The sequence below is a fragment of the Globicephala melas genome, chromosome 9 (genome assembly GCF_963455315.2).
Source record: "Globicephala melas chromosome 9, mGloMel1.2, whole genome shotgun sequence".
Lineage (NCBI taxonomy): Eukaryota > Metazoa > Chordata > Mammalia > Artiodactyla > Delphinidae > Globicephala > Globicephala melas.
This window is the reverse complement of record NC_083322.1, coordinates 11,205,440-11,232,041: the sequence shown is the minus strand read 5'-3', so window position 1 is coordinate 11,232,041 and position 26,602 is coordinate 11,205,440. Positions and strand designations below refer to the sequence as shown.

Genomic DNA, 26,602 nt, shown 5'->3' with positions numbered 1-26,602 from the left:
TTGTTGAACTTCCATTTTCTCGGTGAATTTGTTTCTAAATTGAAAATCATCCTTGGAGACAAGCTCTACAGTTTTTTCATTGCTGTGGGCTTCAGTCAAGCCCCGACTCTTTCTCTTATTAGCTTTGTGACTTCAGAAGCTATTTAATATCCTTAAGTGTTCACTTTCTCGTCTATGAAATGGGATAATAATATCCGTAAGATAACTCATAGGAAATAACCTCACACGATGTCTGGGACATAAAGACTGTTCATTATATGTTAGGTGTCTTTACTTTTCTTTCAATTAACAAATATTTACTGAGTACTTTTCATGTGAAAAGCACCTGACGAAGGACACTAGTGAAATAAAAGGAAATTATCCTAGAATTGGGAGAAGGATGTGCTGATGGGTTTCAGAAAAAGACATTCCCTAGGTTAGTTCTCCACCTGAGGAGTCTCTCTGTTCTCAACAAAGCTAATGGAATGATATTGAAAACAACAAAAATATGGTTTAAAAGCAAGCTAGAGGAAAATGGGTAGATGTACACCCATTAATCCTGAGGATGCATCTCTAATTGGAATGCCACCCAGCCAAAGAGCCGGGATGGGTTGGAATGAGATTATGAGAAAGCTTGGGGATGCTGGTTTGTGGGGTAATAAGTGAGTGTGGGTTAATTCGGTCTGCTGCACTCAGGAATCCTGTTCCATTGGAGCCTGTCCTGGCCATGGCCCTCTCAGCACAGTAGCTGTCGATAACTGACAGTGCCTTGATTCCAAGGTGACCAGAGGAGTCAGACACCTGTTTTGTACTAAGATCCAATGGGCTTATGGAGTTGGTAGGGCTGCTGGAATGATTTTTTCCTTTGGTCGAAGCAAATGTACTCGAAGATGAAACTAACCAAGAAGACCAAACCCCAATAGCTTTGTAACCTCCAGTTTGAGTTCATACCACATTCTTGGGCTTAGGTTATACCCAAGAATCTTTCCAGAGGCAGAAGAAAGGACACATAGGATGGGCTAGGATCGTGAGGACTATCACTGATATCATGTCTGGGAACAGCACTGGTGTTCACTGAATACTCTCACACAAGACTGAATGCTGACCTCAGGGAGGTTGACTCTGAAGGGAGATTCAGTTTTCAGGTTGTCCACATGAAAGTGGGCAGACAGGCTACTGTGGGGCCTGGTGAAAGCTGAAGAGCTCCCTTATATGCGTCTGCAGGTTGTGTTCAAAGACGTTCACCATCATCAAACAATAGATTTTTATCCCATGTCATGGATAAGAATCCAGATGCAGACGGAGTTCAGTGATTTTCCGTAGAACCAAAGCTGGTTCAGGGCTCTCTCCATCATACCAGCCTGTCTCGCTTGCTGTTAGAAAGCTTCTCAAAGCAGAAGTTAAGAGCTTTGTTCAGGGCTGGCTGGGGTGAGGGAGTGATACCAGATTATAATGGAATCCATGGTCTTTAGAACTACCAGTCATAAATAGAAGCAAAGAGCCTGCAGAAACTCAAGATGCCAAGACGAAACATCCTCTTCTGGAGGATGAGGATGGTGAAGCAAGGCTCTTGATGAGAGCAAGAGCACCAGCAGAGAAACAATAAAAGAAGCACAGCAGCCTGAGAAGGTTGGTCCCATTGTGTCTTAGGACCTTAAAGGCCTTCCTGAGGAAGGAAGTAGGAAGTAGGAGGTAGGAAGGAAGTAGGAAGTAGGATTCAGGCTCAGGGTACACTAGGCAAGAAAGAGGGTGGCAGAGTTGGTGAGTGATCACCCCCTGTCCCACACACACACCCCTTCGTGCACATCTTTTAGTCCTCAGTCTGGATGTACATCTGCATGGGGTTTTCCTGCCACTCAGGCAGACAGGCCAGGCTCGCAGCCACTTCCTTCTGGACAGGCCAGCCCCAGGCCTCAAAGAAAGGAGCCAGGTTCTTCTGTACCCTTTCAGAGAACTTCTTCACCCACAGATTCATCTTGCCAGTGTTGTCTTTGGGGATGCCAGAGAGGGTCTGGTACTCAGCAAAGAGCTGGGTGAATGGCTCCCATCCAAAGGCCTCCTGGAGCTGGAAGAGAAGGAAGGGGCAGGATGAGGTACAAGTTTGTGAAAATACCTGCAACATGCGTGTTCATGAGTGCATCTCATTTCTGGTGATTTCTTCCCCTTAATCATTCACTAGCTGCATTTCTCTGCTTGCCCTTATCTCCCCATCTCAACCCTGCACATAAACACAATCTTATTGGCTCATTCCACTTCTTGGCCACAAACTCTGTACCCCCTGAATGTAGTAGGGGACTACATGAAGACCCTAATGGGTGAAAAGAGGTAAATACTCAATAAATGACAGTTATCATTATTATCCCTATTTTAAAAAATTATATCCCCAGTTCCTAAGTGTTTCCCAGGCATCAGACAGGTTTGAGCCTGACTGAGATGGGGATTTTGGGAGCCAAAATCTGGGCACTTCCGACACCTTCCAGACATAATAAAACCTTCCAGACAGAATAAAACCCTTGTTTTTTTCTCTTTTTCAGCCGTCTCAGAGCTGTGACTATTTTCAAGGCTACTGTTTTTCTCTGTGGAACACTGCCTTTGGGACAAAACAAGGAAGAAGCAGGTATGTCACAAGGGGCTCAAAATGAGAGTGACTCATACTTTACAGGGAACAGCCCACCTGAAAGCCATGGGCAGGAGACTCTTTTCAAGATTATAGATTATAGAGATTTAGAATTAGCCGGGATCTTGAGGTTTCCGAGACCACCCCCTTTTGTGGAGGAGAATCCTCTGACTCTGAGGGGTAAAAGCCCGAGGACAGATGGCATTTGGATCAGCCTCCCTCTGCTCTCACTGCTGTGCTCTCACTGCTCATCTGCTCTCACTGCTTGGCCTTTGACGACCGTCCTGCTCATCTCTCCTAATTAGTACTCGACAGATTAAACATTTCTCACACACACAACACTAAAAGTGTCTGCAGTGTGCCGGGTACTTCACGAGGCAGAATGATGAAGGCTCTTGTTTATCTGGAGGTCACTGGTCAGTGGGAGAGACAGACGTGTAAGTAAACAAACTACAAAAAAAGTTGGCTTGTCAAGGAGGTGATGTCGGGAGAAGAGGACAAGAGAGCTGAATTTTGACAGGTGACTTGACAGGTAACAGACAAGGTGTTCAAGCACGTTGCAGCTGCAGGAAGGAAACGTGAGGAGGTATAGGAACAAAAACAGCAAGATGTGTTTATAGCGGGAAGCAGCTCGGTAAACTGCAGGATCATTATGGAGACGGGAAATTGGGAGATGGAGATGGAGGTGTTGGCCAAAGCCTGATGATAAAGGGCCTTCTGCACCCAGCTAAGCAGCTTCCATTGTATTCTGTGTGTGAAGGAGAACCCTTGACGAGCTTAAACATGGAATATTCAGATTATTTTGGAAGTGGTGTGGAAGATGGATTATAGGTGGTTGAAGCAAGATGCTGGAAAAACTGAGGAGGCTTGTAAAACCGAAGAGAGTCCTGAGGATCTGTGCTAAGGCAACAGCAGGAGGAATGATGGCGAGCAGACCTCCCACAGGTGAAGAAAACAGAAGGTATCTCTCTGTCCTGGGACCAAGTCTCAGGCTTCAAGGTGAGGGGTCTCCCTCCCTTGCAAATATCATTGCAAAATGATATTCATGGTGAGTGGGTCAGTAGGTAGGGTGGAATTAGGGCTTTGCCTTACACTTCAGTGGCAACTACCATGTAAGGTCCCTTTCCCTGTAGACCCTCAGACTGGCTCTAGGAGAATCCTGAGCTGATGCTACACAGTTATCTCATTGACTGGGGTTGTCTCACACTCACTCTTCAGAAAATGAGTGAAAAAAGAAAAAAAAATCAAAGGGAGGGTTCAGAAGTGCAAAAGCCTGGGCTTGTCATTAGCTCCTGATTTTAGGTTCTGGGTCCATCATTTAAATGTGTGACATTGGACAGGATGCTTAAACTCTCTAACTCAGTATGTGCCTATAAAAAGTGGGCAATACCCACTATCTAAAGAGTCATGGGAGACAGTATAGGAGATCTGATATGGGGAGTGGCTTTGACAACTTGAAAATATAAAAATTCAAAGCAGGATGGGGGAGGGGAAAGGAATTTATGCTTATTTTATAGGAAATCGACTCACTTTGGGACTTCGGTGTTCTTCTATTGGGTTGATTATTTACTTATTCATTCTAAAGACATTTTGGGTTCAAATGGGTGATGGAAATATGAGAATCTCGTTGACAGATATACCTCCTAAGAGGCCTTCTTGTAATGGAGTTGCCCCTAACACATCACTGTAATTATGAAGGGATGCAACACTCACTTGACGCATAAAACTAAGGTGAGGGAAAACGAAGCAAAGCAAAACGATCGCCATTTCCAAGGCACCTACTCGGGGACAAGGGACGGACGAGTGAGTGGGAGCGCTGTGACTCAGAGCTTCTGCTCTTGACCGATATACCCAGAGACTACATTCTCTGCTTCTTTTCTTTTCACAGTATTTTTCATTTCCTCTTACATATCATCACAAAACCACAGTACGTGAGTGGGACAGGCATCATTATCTCCATCTTAGAGATGTATGACCTGAGAAGCACCGCCATGCAGCCAGGGGAGGTGGTGGGCCCAGGCTGATGGGGGTGGTGAAGGAGTTGGAGAGCTCCTGGGATCCAGGATGCTACACGACTGAGGGTCTAGTGGCCCGCATCTCCCTGAATTTCTGTTCAGTACCTTTAGATACGTTTCCAGAGCTGTCCACACATTCCAGTCGTTCAGGGGCGCTCCCTTTCCCAGGTGTGTTTTGATCCTTTTCTCTCGTTCTGGAGGGCTCAGAGCTGGGTGGGCCTGAGCCCTGGGGATGTGCAGGACCGTCTCATGCACATAGACTGACCAGAGGTTACAGGTGGCCTCGGTGGTGTGTGGGGGGAACTCCCACCCGTGCCGCTGCTGGTTGTGGCCCAGCTCGTGGATGGCTCCCCACAGACCTCTGCTTCTCATGCCCATCTCACTGATGAGCTCCTGCACCGACTGCAGGTGGCACATGATAGGGTATCCTGAGTGCATCCAGCCTGGGAACGCAAAAGGAAGAGTGAGGCATGGTGGGCGTGGTCCACCCAAACCCATCTCCCTTCATTCCTCTCCATGGTGTATTTTTTTCTCGCCATCCTGGCTGCCATCATAATTCCAGAATCTCCATGCTGATTGGAAAGCAGATGCTTTCTTTGACTTGGTCTGAAAAGTCCCGACCCTTCTTCCCGGCCTCCACACTGGAGTTATGCCTCGCCTTCTCTCTGGCCCCCCAAATGTTAACACTTTATATAGTCATTCTCACTATAATTCAGTGCTTCCTTTTGTGTGAGTTTTCTTTGCATGTGAGTCTGCAACATTAGGTCCCGTGTCTGAATTTGAGATCCCTGAGGCTAGGGCAGTGCCGTTCCTTCTCCTGTGTACGCTACTGTTGGCCAGAGTTATACTTTTTAACAGTGAAAATCTTGTAGTTTTTTGAAGATTAGAAAACAGGTCCAGAGGAATTTTGCACATGTTGGAACCAGATTTCCGTGTTTTTTTTTTTTTTTTTTTAAAGATGGCCTTCTTTCCTCTAAACCACCGAATACTTAACATAAACCTCTTTACTCTCTCTTTTCATTGCCAACACGTTTGAAGGAGATATTTCTGTTTTAAACTCTCCTTGAAACAACGCTCACTGCCATCTTGAACTCCTGGTACCAATTTTTCTGAGACTGTTCTCCCTCCTGTGAAATCTTACGCTTTAGATGAACATGATTTACCTTTTCACATGTAAACATCTTTTCATCTCCATCAAAGTCCATGTCTTGAACATCTTTTTTTCCCTTACTTTACTGGTAAAATTATGCCTTACACATATTGGACATTTAAAAAGGGCAAAATAGATGTCAGCAGAAGGAAGGAAATAAAGATCAGACAGGGAATAAATAGAGATTAAAAAAACAATAGAAAAGATCAATAAAACCGACAGCCAGTTTTTTGAAAGGATAAACAAAATCAACAAACCCTGGCCAGGCTCACAAGAAGAAAAGAGAGGGGACTCCAATAAACAAAATAATAAATGAAAGAGGAGAAATAACAACTGATACCACAGAGATACAGAAAATCACAAGAGGATACTATGAACATATGCCAACAAATTGGACAACATAGGGGAAATGGATGAATTTCTAGAAACACACAGCCTGCCCAAATTGAGTCAAGAAAAAACAGATAATTTGAACAGACCAATTGCTAGAAGTGAAATAGAACCTGTAATTTAAAAAACTCCCTACAAACAAAAGTCCAGGACTGGACGGCTTCACAGGGAAATTCTACCAAACATACAAAGCAGAACTTATACCAATCCTTCTCAAACTCTTCCAAAAGACGGAAGAGGATAGAACACTCCCAAAGCCATTCTATGAAGCCGCCATCACCCTGATACCAGAACCAGACAAAGACACTACAAAAAATAAAAATAAAAAACTGCGGGCCAAAAAAAGGCAAAATAATAAATAAATGGTGTCCACAGACTAGGAGCATCCCTCTGGAGCACCCACCGGCTGAGATCTGCACATCAGCAACAATCCTCTCTGGACGGAGGAAAGGAAAGGGCTGGGCTGCCAGCCTGGCTATAGCCCGCATCATCTCATCCCAGAGGTGGAGTAAAGATTCAGGGTCCTCCAGGGCCTGGAGGTCTGCAGTTGGCACCGTCAAGATGATGTTGTCTGTTGCCAGCTCTCCCCAGGGAGCTGTGCTCTCCTGGATACGCCTCTTCCACTCCTCCAGGGATGTCTTACCTGGGAATAAAGGGCATGGAACCTGTCACCCACTTCCTCAACTTTCCTTGAGCTGAAAAACACAACTGGAACTCCAGGAGGAGGACAGTGAAATGATGAACTACTATCATGTGGGTCTATGTGCTGTGAAGTGAAGGACAGGCCCCCAGACCCTTCCCTCTGTTCTGCCCAGAAGTCTCCATGGACACAGGGAGTCCCTCATCTCCTACCTCCACTGGCACCTCAGACAGTCCCTCCTCCTTCTGTCCACCAATCCTCTTCCCTCCCCTCCTTCAACCAGCCCATCAACACCACAGCACCCCCGGCTCTCCCACTCCCCTCCACGTTCAGTCCACTCACCCAGCCTGTAATATGGGGCAGGCACAGCCCTCTTGATGGTGACGGACACGGGGCCCAGTTTACTGCCCTTGGGCACGATGACATAGAGAAGGCCGCCCCAGAGGCAGGAGACTGACAGTTTGGTCCTATCCATGCAGCACTGGTGAGTTACCACAGGGGCTCGAGACAGCTTGCTGGCACTCGTCAAGTCATCGGTGTGGCAGCCAATCTGTACCTGGAGAGGCGATTCCACCATGTGTGCTGTGGGTGTGTGGTACTGTGTGGATGGAGGGTATTAAAAAACTCTAGCTTCCCCTTTCTATGAGCAGTGCATGCAGACCTGTGAGCTTTTAGCACTCCAAAAACCATATGGACTGAAAGGTACGCAGAATCATTTTTCTAGGGATTTAAGCAGCTGCACAATGGACCACGATCAGGCAGACCAGGCATAACCCCGAGGCTGATATTGACCAGGGTCCGTGGTGCCTCTGTACCAGGCAGAACCTGGGCTCTCGCTCCAGGGTTCAAGTCCCTGACGTGATTCCGATGCTGGGAATGAGGCAGAGGGAATCTTCATCTGCCCTTTGTGCACAGACAGGAGGCCTATCCAGAGGCAGTGGGTTATGGGGTGACGGGGGAGAACTGGTTCTGTCTTCCCCCTTTGTCTCAGCCTCCCCTCCTGGTCAGGTAGATGGAGTGCATTTTGTCTGGAGTCCTGTGACTGCTTTTCTTAGGTTTAATGTAAGTGAGCTCGAGAAAGGAGACTAACCCAAAAGAGACCCTTACTGTGGTAGGAAGTGACCCTCAAAATCGAGGCAGGAAGAATTTTACTTCTGCATGACGGCCTATTTTTGTGAGTGACAGGGTTAAGTACACCCTTCAGCGATCAGGGTGAAGAGGTGAAACCCAGAAAGGCCGCGTTGGAGAAATGAGTGAGGTTCTGAATATGTAACAGGCGCTCCTTCGCCTCATAGCCCTGTCGGGAGGTGGAAACCTGCGGGCTTGTGTTTGAGGACTGGATCTGATGTTAGGAGCTCTGGCATCTTCAGTCACTCCCTTAGGCTCCGTGAAACTTAGCTGTTTCGTCTGTGAAATCTGTAACGTGGGCAGAACAATGCCTTCCTGCACTCCTGGAAGAAGTGTCGCGAGCTGGATGAGAATGAAGCTCTGTGGCTCTGAGATGTGGCAGTGGCATTCTGGCCTTACCTTCAGGCCAGCAAAAACTGCAGCTTCAGACAAGGAGACTTCTGCATTTTGTCCATTTGGGAGGTAGAGCCCTGTACTCACCCAGGAATCACCGCTGCCTGACAAAAGCCATAGGAAAGGCTGAGTTATTCCCCCACCTGACTCCACCCCACCTGGAACCTCACAGCCCCTCCCAGAGGTGCAGCCCTGCCCTGCGCACCTTATCTCATCCATGCTTCTTGCATCCATCCCACCTAATCCCTGAGCAGAAGCCCAACCCCCGTCTCCTGGGAAGAAGTACCTGTTAGAGAATGGAGCTGGCCTACCTGAGCTTCAGCACCTGCAATGTCCTGCAAATCTCGCTAGCCCCACCTTCCCCCAGGTCCCTCATTCTGTACCTGGGTTGCTTCCATCAATCTCCACTGTGATGGCGTGTTCTGAGGGGTACGAACTGGAGCTGCAAGACCAGGTTCCAAGCCCCTGTGCCAGCTGAGAGCAGTCTGTGCCGGAGCGTGCCAGCTCCGTGGCCAGGCAGAGCAGTGCAGCCTCATAGGAGTCACTGGCAACTGGCTTTTCCCTGCTCACAGCTGGGAGGCCTGACAGATGCAGCATCTTCCTCAGGAGCCGGTGCAAGGAAGCATAAGCAGGGACCCCCTCTGCAGGGATCTGCAGGAAGCTTGATGCATCTGCTCCCAGTTTGGCCAGCCAACTCTTTTCCAGGTTCCCACCCCCGCGGTTCACGATAAGCTGGAATTCAGACAGTGCCTTGCGGAAGTGGTAGCTCTGCTTCTCAGGGTTAGGGACAGGGAAACAGCCTGGCTCCAGAGTCCGAGCTAGGATACTGAGGCCAAAGCAGTTGAGTATGACGTTACCAGGGAAACTAGCCAAAGTGGAGCGGCCGGGGTTCTGGGAGGCCCACCACCAGGCCTGGCCCCCGATCAGCAAGCCCCCCCCCTCAGCCACAAACTCCTGCAGCTGCTTAGCCTCCTTGTCACTGTAAGCCACACAGCAGTAGACACTCAAGTCAGCAGTCAGACGGGGCTCCAGACTGCACTCCAGGCCATGTTCTGACAGCAGGGCACACAGATTTTTTAGACGTGTGGTCACCCCAACTTTGCGCATCTGGCCTCTGGCCAGCCAGCGCACAGCATTGAGCAAAAAGGGCCCCATCTTGGGCGTACAGAGCATGCCCTCGTGGGCAGCCAGAACCACGCGGCCCCGGCCATAGCGGGCAGCTGCCAGGAAGCAGCCAAGAGAAGCGTCTAAGCCCAGGGGGAAGGCCAGGGCCCCATGCACCAGCAGCTGCGAGGGGAGTCCCCCTGTTTTGATGTGCAGCTCTGAGATCCCTTCCAGGAGCTCCTGCTGATCCTGCCCGAGATCCTCCCCAAACCTGGAAAAGAGACAAAGGAAAAGGAACAAAGGGGCTACAGTCAGTGAGTGAACCACTGAAATGAGCTCACTGAATAGAGCAATCTGTGTGGGTACAGAGATACACAGTTCATGCCAATCTTCTTCTTCTCGCTAAGATTTGAGATTTGAATCACTCGTGTGACTCGCTTTATTGCAGTGGTCTGGAACTGAACTCGCAGTATCTCCGAAGTCTGCCTGTTACTAAACATATAAATGAATTGTTAGAAAAATGGATCTGTTATTCTTAGAGAAAGTAGTCCTACTTAGACATTTTTCAGAGTAACATTTCTGTAAAAGAAGGCAGTAAAAATCAAATCCCCCTCTCCACGTGCTAGCACTGATCTAGGAACATGTTACATGTAAACTATTTAATACTACACTTGAAGATTTATGCAAACTCTTTAAAAATTGTCACTGAGGTGATTCTAATGTGCAGCGCAGAAGGACAGCCACTGCAGGCCACCTTCTCCAACTCTGAAGGCACTCCAGCCATGTGGCTGACAGGGTCTTGGTGCTCCGGCCAGGTGTCAGGCCTGAGCCTCTGAGGTGGGAGAGCTGAATTCAGGATATTGGTCCACCAGAGACCTTCTGGCCCCACGTAATATCTGGGAGAGCTCTCCCAGAGATCTCCTCCGTCTCAGTGCTAAGACCCAGCTCCACTCAATGACCAGCAAGCTCCAGTGCTGGACACCCCATGCCAAACACCTAGCAAAAAGGAACACAACCCCACTCATTAGCAGAGAGGCTGCCTAAAATCATACTAAGTTCACAGACACCCCAAAACACACCACCGGATGCGGTTCTGCCCACCAGAAAGTCAGGACCCAGCTGCATGCACCAGAAGACAGGCACCAGTTCCCACCACCAGGAAGCCTACACAAGCCACTAAACCAACCTTACCCACAGGGGGCAGACACCAAAAAAAAATGGGAATTACGAACATGCAGCCTGCGAAAAGGAGACCCCAAACACAGTAAGTTAAGCAAAATGAGAAGACAGAGACCTATGCAGCAAATGAAGGAGCAGGGTAAAAACCCACCAGACCAAACAAATGAAGAGGAAATAGGCAGCCGACTTGAAAAAGAATTCAGAATAATGATAGTAAAGATGATCCAAAATCTTGGTAATAGAATGGAGATAATACAAGAAATATTTAACAAGGACCTAGAAGAACTAAAGAGCAAACAAACAATGATGAACAACACAATAAATGAAATAAAAAATTCTCTAGAAGGAATCAATAGCAGAATAACTGAGGCAGAAGAACGGAGAAGTGACCTGGAAGATAAAATAGTGGAAATAACTACAGCAGAGCAGAATAAAGAAAAAAGAATGAAAAGAATTGAGGATTGTCTCAGAGACCTCGGGGACAACATTAAATGTACCAACATTCGAATTACAGGGGTCCCAGAAAAGAAGACAAAAAGAAAGGGACTAAGAAAATATTTGAAAAGATTATAGTTGAAAACTTCTCAAACATGGGAAAGGAAATAGTCAAGTCCAGGAAACACAGAGAGTCCCATACAGGATAAATCCAAGGAGAAACATGCCAAGACACATATTAATCAAACTATCAAAAATTAAATACAAAGAACAAATTCTAAAAGCAGCAAGGGAAAAGCAACAAATAACATACAAATGAATCTCCATTTAACAGCTGATCTTTCAGCAGAAACTCTGCAAGCCAGGATGGAGTGGTAGGACATATTTAAAGTGATGATGGAGAAAAACCTACAACCAAGATTACTCTACCCAGCAAGGATCTCACTCAGATTTGACGGAGAAGTTAAAACCTTTACAGACAAGCAAAAGCTAAGAGAATTCTGCACCAACAAACCAGTTTTACAACAAATGCTAAAGGAACTTCTCTAGGCAGGAAACACAAGACAAGGAAAAGACCTACAATAACAAACCCAAAACAATTAAGAAAATGGTAGTAGGAACATACATATCGATAATTACCTTAAATGTAAATGGACTAAATGCTCAAATCAAAAGACCTAGACTGGGGCTTCCCTGGTGGCGCAGTGGTTGAGAGTCCACCTGCCGATGCAGGGGACACGGGTTCGTGCCCTGGTCCAGGAAGATCCCACATGCCGCAAAGCGGCTAGGCCCATAAGCCATGGCCGCTGAGCCAGCATGTCCGGAGCCTGTGCTCCGCAACGAGAGAGGCCACGACAGTGAGAGGCCCACATAACGCAAAAAAAAAAAAAAAAAAGACCTAGACTGGCTGAATGGATACAAAAACAAGACCCATATATATGTTGTCTACAAGAGACCCACTTCAGAACTAGGGACACATACAGACTGAAACTGAGGGGATGTAAAAAGATATTCCATGCAAATGGAAATCAAAAGAAAGCTGGAGTACCAATTCTCACATCAGACAAAATAGACTTTTAAACAAAGACTATTACAAGAGACAGAGGAGGACACTACATAATGATCAAGGGATCAATCCAAGAAGAAGATATAACAATTGTAAATATTTATGCACCCAACATAGGAGCATCTTAATACATAAGGCAAATGCTAACAGCCATAAAAGGGAAAATCGACAGTAACACAATCATAGTGGGGGACTTTAACACCCCACTTTCACCAATGGGCAGATCAACCAAAATGAAAATAAACAAGGAAACACAGGGTTTAAATGGTACATTAAACAGGATGAACTTAATTGATATTTGTAGGACATTCCATCCAAAAACAACAGAATACACATTTTTCTCAAGTGCTCATGGAACATTCCCCAGGAGAGATCATATTTTGGGTCACAAATCAAGCCTTGGTAAATTTAAGAAAATTGTAATTGTATCAAATATCTTTTCTGACCACAACGCTATGAGACTAGATATCAGTTACAGGAAAAAAACTGTTAAAAATACAAACACATGGAGGCTAAACAATATGCTACTAAATAACCAAGAGATCACTGAAGAAATCAAAGAGGAAATTTAAAAATACCTAGAAACAAATGACAAAACACGATGGCACAAAACCTATGGGATGCAGCAAAAGCAGTTCTAACAGGGAAGTTTATAGCAATACAATCCTACCTCAAGAAACAAGAAAAATCTCAAAAAAACAACCTAAAGCAATTAGACAAAGAAGAACAACAATAAAAAAAAAAACCCAAAGTTAGCAGAAGGAAAGAAATCATAAAGATCATATCAGAAATAAATGAAAAAGAAATGAAGGAAACGATAGCAAAGACAAATAAAACTAAAAGCTGGTTCTTTGAGAAAATAAACAAAATTGATAAACCATTAGCCAGACTCATCAAGAAAAAAAGGGAGAGGACTCAAATCAACAGAATTAGAAACGAAAAAGGAGAAGTAACAACTGACACTGCAGAAATACAAAGGATCATGAGAGATTACTACAAGCAACTATATGCCAATAAAATGGACAACCTGGAAGAAATGGACAATTTCTTAGAAAAGCACAACCTTCCGAGACTGAACCAGGAAGAAATAGAAAATATGAACAGACCAATCACAAGCACTGAAATTGAAACTGTGATTAAAAACCTTCCAACGAACAAAAGCCCAGGACCAGATGTCTTCACAGGCGAATTCTATCAAACATTTAGAGAAGAGCTAACACCGATCCTTCTCAAACCCTTCCAAAATATAGCAGAGGGAGGAACACTCCCAAACGCATTCTACGAGACCGCCATCACCCTAATACCAAAACCAGACAAAAATGTTACAAAAAAAAGAAAACTACAGGCCAATATCACTGATGAACATAGATGCAAAAATCCTCAACAAAATACTAGCAAACAGAATCTGACAGCACATTAAAAGGATCATACACCGTGATCAAGTGGGGTTTATCCCAGGAATGCAAGGATTCAATACGTGCAAATCAATCAACGTGATACACCATATTAACAAACTGAAGGATAAAAACCATATGATCATCTCAATAGACGCAGAGAAAGCTTTTGACAAAATTCAACACCCATTTATGATAAATACCCTGCAGAAAGTAGGCACAGAGGGAACTTACCTCAACATAATAAAGGTCATATATGACAAACCCACAGCCAACATCGTCCTCAATGGTGAAAAACTGAAACCATTTCCACTAAGATCAGGAACAAGACAAGGGTGCCCACTCTCACCACTATTATTCAGCATAGTTTTGGAAGTTTTATCCACAGTAATCAGAGTGGAAAAAGAAATAAAAGGAATCCAAATCAGAAAAGAAGAAGTAAAACTGTCACTGTTTGCAGATGACATGATACTGTACATAAGAATCCTAAAGATGCTACCAGAAAACTACTAGATCTAATCAATGACTTTGGTAAAGTAGCAGGATACAAAGGTAATGCACAGAAATCTCTTGCATTCCTATACACTAATGATGAAAAATCTGAAAGAGAAATTAAGGAAGCACCCCCATTTATCATTGCAACAAAAAGAATAAAATATCTAGCAATAAACCTACCTAAGGAGGCAGAAAACCTGTATGCAGAAAACTATAAGACACTGATGAAAGAAATTAAAGATGATACAAATAGATGGAGAGATATGCCATGTTCTTGGATTGGAAGAATCAACAGTGTGAAAATGACTCTACTTCCCAAAGCAATCTACAGATTCAGTGCAATCCCTATCAAACTACCACTGGCATTTTTCACAGAACTAGAACAAACAATTGCACAGTTTGTATGGAAACACAAACGACCCCGGGTAGCCAAAGCAATCTTGAGAAAGAAAAACAGAGCTGAGGGAATCAGGCTCCCTTACTTCAGACTATACTACAAAGCTACAGTAATCAAGACAGTATGGTACTGGCACAAAAACAGAAAAATAGATCAATGGAATAGGATAGAAAGCCCAGAGGTAAACCCACGCACATATAGTCACCTTATCTTTGATAAAGGAGGCAAGGATATACAATTGAGAAAAGACAGCCTCTTCAATAAGTGGTGCTGGGAAAACTGGACAGCTACATGTAAAAGAATGAAATTAGAACACTTCCTAACACCATATACAAAAATATACTCAAAATGGATTAAAGACTTAAATATAAGGCCATACACTATAAATCTCTTAGGGGAAAACATAGGCAGACACTCTATGACATAAATCACAGCAAGATCCTTTTTGACCCACGTCCTAGAGAAATGGTAATAAAAACGAAAACAGATGGGACCTAATGAAACTTGAAAGCTTTTGCACAGCAAAGGAAACTATAAGCAAGATGAAAAGACAACCCTCCAAATGGGAGAAAATATTTGCAAATGAAGCAACTGACAAAGGATTTATCTCCAAAATATACAAGCAGCTCATGCAGCTCAGTTCAAAAAAACAAACAACCCAACCCCAAATGGGCAGACGACATAAACAGATATTTCTTCAAAGAAGATACACAGATTGCCAACAAACACATGAAAGGATGCTCAACATCACTAATCATGAGAGACATGGAAATCAAAACTACAATGAGGTATCACCTCACACCAGTCAGAATGGCCATCATCAAAAAATCTACAAACAATAAATGCTGGAGAGGGTGTGGAGAAAAGGGAACCCTCTTGCACTGTTGGTGGGAATGTAAATTGATACAGCCACTATGGAGAACAGTACGGAGGTTCCTTAAAAAACCATAACTAGAACTACCATATGACCCAGCAGTCCCACTACTGGGCATATACCCTGAGAAAAGCATAATTCAAAAAGAGTCATGTACCACAATATTCATTGCAGCACTATTTACAATAGCCAGGACATGGAAGCAACCTAAGTGTCTATCGACAGATGAATGGATAAAGAAGATGTGGCATGTATATACAATGGAATATTACTCAACCATAAAAAGAAACGAAATTGAGTTATTTGTAGTCAGGTGGACGGACCTAGAGTCTGTTACACAGAGTGAAGTAAGTCAGAAAAAGAAAAACAAATACCATATGCTAACACATATATATGGAATCTTAAAAAAAAAAAAGTGGTTCTGAAGAACCTAGGGGTAGGACAGGAATAAAGTCGCAGATGTAGAGAATGCACTTGAGGACACGGGGAGTGGGAAGGGAAAGCTGAAACGAAGTGAGAGAGTGGCATGGACATACATACACTACCAAATGTAAAATAGCTAGCTAGTGGGAAGCAGCTGCATTTCATGGGAGATCAGCTCGATGTTTTGTGACCACCTAGAGGGGTGGGATAGGGAGGGTGGGAGGGAGACGCAAGAGGGAGGGGATATGGGGATATATGTATACGTATAGCTGATTCACTTTGTCATATAGCAGCAACTAACACAACAATGTAAAGCAATTATACTCCAATAAAGATGTTAAAATATTGTCACTTAAATCTGATGAGCATATTTACTACTTCTTATTGAGAAATGGTCAAAATGTAGTGAATTGAGGAAAGATTTTGTATTTCAAGAATTTTTAAAACCCATTTGTAGATACTTTGTCAAGCGACAGGAGATTGGTTAAATAAGTTATGGTTAACTGTAGATAGCATATCATATGGCAATGAAAATAATTACTGGAAAATGCTTCATAGAAAAAATTTTAAGTCAGATTCTAATATACTATGCTCTAAATAAGCCACATTTTGCACAACAAACTGCCAAGAACAAACAAACAAACAAAAAACAAAATCCACAAGACCAGAGAAACATTATCCAGAGTATGTTTATCAAAATGTCCTCAGTGATCATCTTGGCTAGTGGGATTTAGATGATTTTAATTACCTTTATAAAACTTTGTCTCATAATAAAAATCAAATGTTAATAAAAAGGTTTAGTCACTCAAGTAGCAAAACATTACTAAAGAAAATTCCTCCCGTACAGTTTCTCCTTAATTCCACTTTAGCATGAAAATGGAGACACACGTTTTAATTTTGTCATTCCGTTTTCAACTTACATGGCCAAATGTCAAGAGGGTTCTGGCATCAGTTTAGCTTGTACCTTTTTTCCACCTGTAGAGGCTTAAAGACTTATTTTGTGGGGCAATGACGTTGAGCCACAACACTTAGCTTATAGACGTAGCTTCCACACTAAGTGTTCTGCTGGAATCTTCTGACGGGCACCTTGTGAAGTCCAGCTACTGATAAAACACCTTCACTATGGAGAGATGTGATAATGAGACTGGGAACCTGAAGGTTTACACTCATGTGCTTATAAAAATGTCTAACCGCCGCTGTCCAGCTGAGCAGGTCATTGGTGGACTCTGGCTCTGACTGGTCAGGATGATCCTGCTTCCTCCCTTGGCAGAGTAGCTGGAAGAGCCTGTGAAATTTACATCCCCTCTCCAAGCCACCACTTGCTTATCACCACTTGTGTCTGGGAGTATTCAATAAAGACGACGTCCCTGAGTTGGCTAACATAGTATCTGATATATAGTAAGTCTTCAACACATGTTAGTGGGTATATAAAACACACAAATACACACAGAATATTTATCTGATAATGAAAGACTTCATATCTGATAGAAAGGGACCTTAATACCTAAAAGTATTAAGGGTATACAGGGTTATGGGTTGAGTTGTGTCTCCTCCAAATTCATTTGTTGAAGTCCTAACCCCCAGGACCTCAGAATGTGACCTTATTTGGAAATAGGATCATTGCAGATATAATTAGCTAAGTTAGGATACGGTGGGCCTAATCCATCATGACTGGTGTCCTTATAACAAGAGGAAGTTTGGCCACAGACACACACACACATAGGGAGAACGCCATGTAAAAATGAAGGCAGAGATCAGGGTGATGCTTCTGCAAGCCAGGGAAGGCTAAAGAGTGCCAGGAAACCACCAGAAGCAGGAGAGCGGCCTGGAGCTTATTCTCCCCACAACCTCAGAAGGAACCAACCTTGCCAACCCCTTGATCCCAGATTTTTAGCCTTCAGTGGTGCGGTGACAAAATTCTGCTGTTTAAGCCAGCCAATCTGTGGTACTTGGTTATGGCAGCCCTAGGACGTTAACCCAGTCACAATTCTGAAAACTGATCCACACAGGACACTCTGGGGGTAGGTGATCTGTAAAATTGGTCTGGATGTATCCTGACATTCTTGGACTAACGTTTTTTGTTTTTAATTAACTTTTGGCTGCGTTGGGTCTTGGTTGCTGCGCGCGGGCTTTTCTCTAGTTGCAGCGAGTGGGGGCTACTCTTTGTTGTGGTGCGCGGGCTTCTCATTGCGGTGGCTTCTCTTGTTGCGGAGCACGGGCTCTAGGCACGCGGGCTTCAGTAGTTGTGGCTCGCGGGCTCTAGAGCGCAGGCTCAGTAGTTGTGGTGCACGGCTTAGTTGCTCCGTGGCATGTGGGATCTTCCCGGACCAGGGCTTGAACCTGTGTCCCCTGCATTGGCGGGTGGATTCTCAACCACTGTGCCACCAGGGAAGCCCCTTGGACTTACTTTAAAAACACTGATAACTGAATCAGAAAGTTACCCAGGGGTAGGACCATATCTTGTGTGTCTCTAGTTCCAACAGCACCTAGTGTGGTGTCCGGTGGGAAGCACTACCTAGCGGTAGTAAGACATGCCACAGAAATGAGGGGGCAATCATGTAAAATTAACATGCAGTGGGCTGAGAGCAGCCTCTGAGCTGCAATGCCTCTCACCTTTCTTCTGAAAAAGGACTCACCCTTTCACTTATCCAGGAGTACATGTGTGTGTATGTATTTTTATGTGTTTATATATACACATAGGCATGCATATATACAGAGACATGTGTGCACACCCATGTATGTATACATATACTATATATGAAATGATTATATGGGCCTGAGGAAAACTATGGAAGATGACATCCTGGGTTGTCAACATGGTTCCTGGGGAAGGGGTGGGAAGATGGTGTGCAGAGTACCATGAAGGAGGAGCAAATAAAAGCCTGGCATTTAATCATACTACAGCTTACTATTTATCAGTTACAAACTACAGGGAGACCTCTGAGAACTAACGTGGTCAGATGTTCCAAAACAGTTTTTTGAGTAAAAATTTTAAAAATAAAAACTAACAATTTGGTGATACAATTTATATAAGACAAAAATAAAACAAAATAAATATATGTCAATATATATGTCAAAAAAGTCAGGACAAAAATCACAGGAGTGTAAGAAGTATTCTGAATTGTGTGATGGAGACAAGGGGTTGGTATTGAAAGAGCTGCTCAAAGGGGACTTGTCTCATCAGTATTTTTTTTTCAAATACGGAGAAGGTATGAATATATTTCTCAGGTAATTAAGAATTAAATTTTAAATGTTAAGGTAACTGATGGAAAAATAGAACTGAGAAGCATAATCTACAAATATGCTGGGAGAATTTAAGGAGTAGAGAAAACTAGGTCAAATACTGTAACGAAGAAAAAATGTAAAAAGAAACAAAGTATAAAAACAAAACCGGGAAACAACAAGGCAAGAGTAAGAAATACACTTGAATTATCACTATCTAGGACTGGATTAAATTTGTATACGAAGAGACAGATGCTCTCAGACTGGGCTAAAAACATCTAGGTATAAGCTGCTTACAAAAGACACAATTGAAACTATCAATAAATGGTACACAAAGATTGAAATGAGGAAATCAACAAAGGTATATCTGGAAGATACAACAAAAAGAAAGCAGAAGTGCCGGTATTAATATGAGATGCAATTGATTTCAAAGAGGAAAGAATTAAACAAAAGATGAATATTTTCTATGAATAGAAGTTAAGCCTTCCAAAGATATAATTTTCATTAATTTTTATGGGCCTAAAAACAAAGTGCTGAAAGCAAAAACTGCTACAAAGAAAATTAAAATTTGATGAATTCATAATCACATTTGAAAATAGTAACAGATCTCTCAGCATCCAATGGATCAATTAAAAAAAAAAAAAGAAAAAAAGGATAGAGATGATTTGAGCAGAATGACTGACAAACTTGATTAGAACCAGAACACAATGGTGCAATATCGCCTGGAATCTGAGGGTGAGAAAGTGAGAGCCTAGAATGCTGTGCTCTGTCAGTTCGTTGTGTACATATAACAGAAATGAAGACATCCTCAAATGTGATACATTAAAGATATAATGTTTTAGAACACACACACAGGCATAGACAAGCAATTGACAGGATCCGTATCAAACTTCTAAGAGCGGCTGCCTTAGTCCAGATGCATGAGACTGGGAACTGTGGTGTGGGATGAAAGACACTTGGCCACTCTCCTCTATACATTTTTTAATTTGAGTATAATTGCTTTACAATGTTGTGTTAGTTTCTGCTGTACAATGAGGTGAATCAGCTCTATGTATACCTGTATCCCCTCCCGCTTGGACCTCCCTCACCCCCCCATCCCACTCATCTAGGTCATCACAGAGCACCGAACTGAGCTCCCTGTGCTGTACAGCAGGTTCCCACTAGCTATCTATTTTACACATGGTATCTATGTATCTTATTTATGTCAAACCTAAGCTCCCAGTTCATCCCACCCGTCCGTCCCCTCCCGCCCCCCGACCCGTGTCCACACATCCATTCTCTACATTGCGTCTGTATTCCTGCCCTTGTATTTTTCATTATAAGCTTGAATTCATTTTGAAATATTTTTTGTAAAATGGTGAAATGTTTCGGGACTTCCCTGGCGTTTCAGTGGTTAAGACTTTGCCTTCCAGCGCAGGGGTTACGGGTTCAATCCCTGGTCAGCGAGCTAAGATCCCGCGTGCCTCGCGGCCAAAAAACCAAAACGGAAAACAGAAGCAATATTGTAACGAATTCAATAAAGACTTAAAAATTGGTCTACATCAAAAAGAAAAATCTTTAAAAAAATTTTTAAAAAAGGTGAAATGTTTCTCAAAAGAAAAGAAAGGAGCGAGAGAGGGAGGGAGGGAGGGAGGAGAGAAGGAAGAAAGGAAGGGAGGAAGGCTGGACAAGCAAGCATAGAGGATGGGATGGCAAGGAATTCTCAACAGATGTTTCTATTTACCAATATTTGAGTCTTGTATAATATCTATTTACAGTATTTAAGTTTGTATAATAACATAATGAAAGTAGCTATTATTTAATGAGGTTTAATATGTTCTAGGCATTTATTTACACATACAGATCATCTCGTTTAATCATTATAATAAACCTGAAAGTTATTATTCTTGCTTTATAGATGAGACAGAAAAGTTAGGCTATTTGCCCCATGTTTCTTAGCTAATAACTGGAAAGGACAGGAAACAAATCCAGGGTGGTTTGTCTCTAAAGCCAGTGATGTTGTCCACACACCAGTAATCTCTCAACTACTGAGTTTTGAATGAAGACCACAGTTGGGTATGCGGCAATCAACAGGTATATTTTGTGCAAAAGAGGCTTTAAGTAGACATGAAAGTGTGAATATACTGCATTTATGGAAAAGGAAAAGCATGTGCTCCTTCAGAGCTGGAAGTGCAAGAGAGGGCACTGAGGAAAGGAAGGGAGAGGTGGCAGTGCTCAGGTACCAAATCACACCTGAGCAAACAGGTGATACAGGAGATGGCTTTCTGATGGAGATTTAAAACCTGTCATAGTAACGACAGCAATGATCAGAGAGTTCAGTGTGAGGCGAGCTGCTGTCGTTGTCACCATGCATTGGCCTTGTCTCTTCTCTCCCGTGTGCTGGCTACTAGACCTATTTCACGTGGGGTGTTTGCTTCTTAATTTGTTTTCTTCACTCTGAAATTCCCCCTTTTCATCTCATTCTGTCTCTTGTTTTATATAACATACATTTTTAGAAAGTTCTGTTAGAGCATGAAGCATTCTCAAGGAGTGAATGTGTCCTCATTCATGTATTTATTCACTAATTATATAGTCTGCAAATATTCTGTTCTGTTCATTGGGTCATATTTTTCTTCCAGCCATGATTGATTCTGTTGTCTTTCCACACTAAATTTCTGTCTAATATTTCCCTTTTAAATTTAATATAGCCTTTTTATATAGTTATTACACAGTTGTTTTTTTTTTCACCATGGGCATGAGCAGATCTTTTGCATGTTCTGATATCGTGTGGGTGAGGTCCTCTTGATGTTCTTTCTAAGTTACCCCAGACCAGTTTGTTTGTAGACACGTACCACATCCACCACCTTCTCAAATTACATTGGGGTCTGTATAATGCTTCCTTCCACTTTCTTATTGCTTAACGTCTGTATCTCTCACTGAAGGGCAAAGATCAGCTGGGGCCTATTGCTGTCCTTACTGGGGGCGTGTCCCTCCCCTCTTTAGGGACCTAAAGCAAGGCCTACTCCACCCAGCCAGGCATGGAATGCACTGGAGGTGTTCAGCCCACCATTGTCTTTGGAAGATGGCGAACTCCAGCATCCCTTTCTGCCTCCACCAAATTCTGAAGGAGCTTTGCTGCTTTTACGTTTGAGGATTTTTTCCCTTAAGTGTCTACTCACCCAATTTGTTCATTCTTCTACAGCATGAGAAGGCATCAGTGATACTTCTTGGATTTGTTTCAACTTTTTCCTGTGGTTGTGCATCGTGGGTAGGTACAGTCTCAGGAGATACTGCACACTGTGCCACACATCAGTCAGCTGGCACTCCCACCGACTGTGCTTTCGCAGTACGTGGGATCAGCATCAGAACCTCCACATTTAGTTGTTTGCTTACTACTTTTCATTCACTTGGTCAGATTTGGTGGAGAGGGCAATTCTGGGCTCTAGGCTCATTTCACACCACCTTTACCTGGAAACTCTCTACATTTATGGGTCTTGAATATGAAAACAGAACAGTGCTGCTTACAAGCTGAGAGTCCTCAGACAAAGACCTTTGCACTCTGTGGGAATGTGGTGATGATCAAGAGAGGTAACACATCATCTTTAAGAGAGGCATAAACCTAAGCTACTAGTTTGTATTTACTTTTATATGAGCAGCTCCTAATACACTCTAGACCTTGTAGGTTATGCCATGTGTAAGAGTAATGAGGTGCTGATCTGAGATTAATTTTTCCCCAGACTCTCCTGTATCTTGGTATAAAAGCAGCAAATGCCTTTGGGTCTGGCTTTGCACGTTCAAGTACAGGCAGGACCTCCTCAGGTGTGTAAAACTAGGTGTGCAGGCAGCTTTTGCCCTTGGGGATAGGACCCTTGAGAGGATCTTTTGTTGGTTTTATGAGACTGCTCCTCCCCTGGGCAGACAGGGCAGTTCCCTTAAGGAGCTCCAGAGCCTCCTGCAGCAATTTAAAGTCAGCAAACCTGTTCGGTCAGCCCAGGAGCCATTGACCAAGATTTGTTGGCAGGAAAGTTCACTGAAAACCTCAAAGGAGACATGCGTGAAGGCGGCAGGAATCTGAGCTGAGGGCCTGGGCACCAACCATACAGGCCTTTTAAGACTTCAGAGTTGATGGGGTCAGTCAACTCCAGCTCAGTTTTGGGCTGAGGCTGGAAGCCTGAGACACAGCACATTCTATAACATGGAGCTGTCTGTAGGCTCAACCCTGGTACCCAGGCCACCCTTTCCTTTCTCGTGGTTTAGGATGTGTATTCGTTCATATATTTATTCATTAATTTACACAGTCTACAAATACCTGTTTCTCTCTACCATGTTTCACACATCAGGCACTGAGAATAACGCAGCACACGTGACAGGCAAGATCAGTGCATCCGTGGAACTTTAGTCTTTGGTTGGCTAGACAGGTACCAGCAAGCACACATGGGTATTTACAGATCATGATCACTGATGTTTAGGCAAGAGATGGAGAAAAGTGAAACTGGAAGTTTAGTCTTAGTTTCAAGAGTCATTGAGGAAGACTCCCCTGAGGAGGGTGTTTGAGCTGAAACTGAATAAGGAAAATAAATTGGCTTTTCAGGAGCTGAAGGAAGATCCAGAATAGGAAGAGAAATTTGAAAACCAAGTCTTACATTCAGCTTTGCCGGAGCTACCAGTGTAATTTTTTCGATTAACTGAATTTCCAAATATCTGATATTTTGTAAGACAAACTGTAAGGAAAAAATGTTGCCTGCCATCCCAGTTCTACAAGGATCAAGCCATTGGCCAGTGCGGTCACGCACTGACTTCTATAAAATTCGAACACGCATCTGATCAAGCCTCTCAACCAGGAGGTGGGAAACTTTTTCTGAGCAGCCCAATAATAACTATTTTAGGCTTGTGGGCCACATGTTTGCCACTGACACAACTCAACTCTGCCACTGTAACTCAAAAACAACCACAGGGCTTCCCTGGTGGCACAGTGGTTGGGAGTCTGCCTGCCGATGCAGGGGACACGGGTTCGTGCCCCGGTCCGGGAAGATCCCACATGCCGCGGAGCGGCTGGGCCCGTGAGCCATGGCCGCTGAACCTGCGCATCCGGAGCCTGTGCAAACAACCACAGACAATATGGACACAAATGGACACCGCTGTGTTCCAATAAAACTTTATTTATGTAAACGGGGCTGGCCCACAGGCCATAGTTTGCCAATCCCTGCTGTAGAATCCAGATTTAACTTCCAATTTACAAGAAATATAGAGAACAGAGGAATACATTTAATGACACCACAGGGATTCAATCAGCAAAACTCCGATTGTTTTGAAGGAAACACATTCTGTACTGTGGGGAAACTTCAGGACAAAGTACCTAGTTTCTTCAACAAAAAAGCAGCAAGAGATAAAAAGAACTGGAAAAGAAACTCAACATTATATGAGACATAAAATTCATATCAAGCAATCAAAATATTTGGGTTTTAATAAAAGACCAATTCCAACAAACAGTGAAAAAATAAGACAGTTATGGAAACGAATAATGACATTAAGAGAGTATTACTTCTTTCGGGTATGATAATGGTGCCTTGTGGTTATGTTTTCAAAACGATTTACATCGTTAGGGATACATATTAAAAAACAGATGGAATGATATGATGTCTGTGATTTGCTTCAAAATAATCTGGGGTGAAGCAAGGGTGTGGCTACAGATAAAATTAGATTGACTGAGTTGGCTGTTACTGAGCTTGGGTAATGGCTGCATGGGGGCTCTTTGTACTGTTCTACTTTTGCATATCTCTGAACTTTTCCATAATTAAAAGTTAAAACAAACATAAAACATACTTCACATTCAGTGGCAGAGATGACAAATGTAGGCGTGGATGAAGAAAAACAGGTTTAGTTTGATGAACAGGAGTCCTTTGGAACAATTAAGAGCAGTTAGGTTGATGGGATTTAACCTTGTTTGTCCCTTAGAATTAAAGAGAAGTTGGAGTGAATCAGATCCACCCTGCCTCTCTGAGTAACTCATCACCTCCCAACCCTCTCCGAGGGAAGGAAGACCAAGGGAGCCAGGACCTGGGGCTGAGGACACTGCTACATGCGTACTAAATATGTGTGCGCCCTTCCTTGTAGCAGAGTCTTGATTTCTTCAGAGATGCCAGGGCGCATTTAAAAATACTCGGCCCTTCAGACCCTCTGGCAGCTAGAGTTGGCCAGGTGAGCTAATTTTGGCCACTGAAATATAATAGAAGCCTAATGGTCAGGGCTCCCAGAAAATATATTATTTTCTGCATTAGAAGAGACATATTCAGCAGGTGTATTCATTCTAGCTTATTCTTGCGGAGGTGTAATTATAGTGCCTGAAGCAGTAGTACCAATCTTGTAACCATAAAGATAAAAGTGAAGTATTGTGATGGGAGGGGTGGGGGCCACGGGGGTGGGGAGAGAGCAAGAGAGAGATGGAGGGCGAGGGAGGAAGGGAGCGAATGGGTTTGCATGAACGAACCTGGTCATCATGAAGCAGGGACTCAGTGCCCCAGGCCTGATTATCTTGCCCGGATTTTGTTACATGAGAAAAATAAACTCCTACGTGGTCAATCCACTATGATAAGGCTCCTGTTACATGTGGCCAAGCACAGTGAGTTACTGATAACAAGTTACCTAGAACCCCAGATATCCAAAACTAAACTCCTGACCTCCTCTAATCTGTCTTCTCATAGACTTTCACAGCTCCTTACGTGGCAACACACTCACCTTTTTTTTTGCGATACGCAGGCCTCTCACTGTTGTGGCCTCTCCCGTTGCGGAGCACAGGCTCCGGACGCGCAGGCTCAGTGGCCATGGCTCACGGGCCCAGCCGCTCCGCGGCATGTGGGATCCTCCCGGACCGGGGCACGAACCCGCGTCCCCTGCATCGGCAGGCGGACTCTCAAACACTGCGCCACCAGGGAAGCCCCAACACTCACCTTTAAGGCATTCGACCACCAAAATGCTTGACTCCTCTTTCCCCCCCCCCCACTCCACATTCAGTCCATCAGCCAAGCCCGAAGGCAGGAAGGAGGAAGGAGCGGAGGTATGTGTCTCTCTCAGGCTGTGTCTCTGGCCATCACTGTGTCTTCTCTTAGGCTCCAGGTCCCATCAGACAGTCCCCGCATCTGGGGTCCTGGCTCCTGCTGGACAGGCCTCCACCAGGTGGCTACAGCCCCTGGGCTGCTGGACCACCACTGCCTCTGCCAGTCCTGCTGCTGCTCATCTCCTGGGTACCTCGCTGCCTCCTGTGCAGCTTTCAGCTATGTGTCGCCTGCTTAGTTAGCTACCCATATTAAATCCCTTCTGTTTGAAACACCAGTTAATGCCGACCAGGCCTGACTGATAAGCCTTCCCTGATGACCCTAACTAAAGCATTCTCCACTCCCCTCGCTGTCACTTTGTCACTTATCCTGCTTTACTTTCCTTGTAGCTCTTATCAATACGTGCTAGAGTATGTATCTGTTTCCTTAGTTGCCTAATTTTCCACTGGAATATAAGTGTCAAGACAGCAAGGGTCTTCTGCATGGGGCCTGGCACATGGTATGTGCCTCACACAAAGAAACAAATGCTTTTCCATTCCTTTAAGAGATATTGACACACACTCTCCAAGTCTCAGGCACTAGACAGATTGATGAATAAGACAAGTTTCAGACTGTCGCTTTGCCCACAGGTGGGAGTGGCAGTGAGAACCCAGCCGCTCTTGGGCTTCAG

General features: G+C 44.0%; 1 protein-coding gene across 2 annotated transcripts in view; it reads right to left on the bottom strand.

Annotated features, from left to right (window-relative positions):
* Positions 1-1,490: 1,490 nt before the first annotated feature.
* The window catches only part of TCAF2 (TRPM8 channel associated factor 2), a 28,448-nt gene continuing 3,336 nt past the window's right edge, over positions 1,491-26,602 (bottom strand). For both annotated transcript variants that reach the window (XM_030854088.2, XM_060304972.1), the window contains 6 exons: positions 8,696-9,687; positions 8,319-8,416; positions 7,134-7,347; positions 6,555-6,794; positions 4,717-5,054; positions 1,491-2,044 (listed from right to left, as the gene is read on the bottom strand). In XM_030854088.2, coding sequence (XP_030709948.2) covers positions 1,790-2,044; positions 4,717-5,054; positions 6,555-6,794; positions 7,134-7,347; positions 8,319-8,416; positions 8,696-9,687 — 2,137 coding nt within the window. In that variant the 3' untranslated portion in view covers positions 1,491-1,789. The remainder of the gene's footprint in view (positions 2,045-4,716; positions 5,055-6,554; positions 6,795-7,133; positions 7,348-8,318; positions 8,417-8,695; positions 9,688-26,602) is intronic.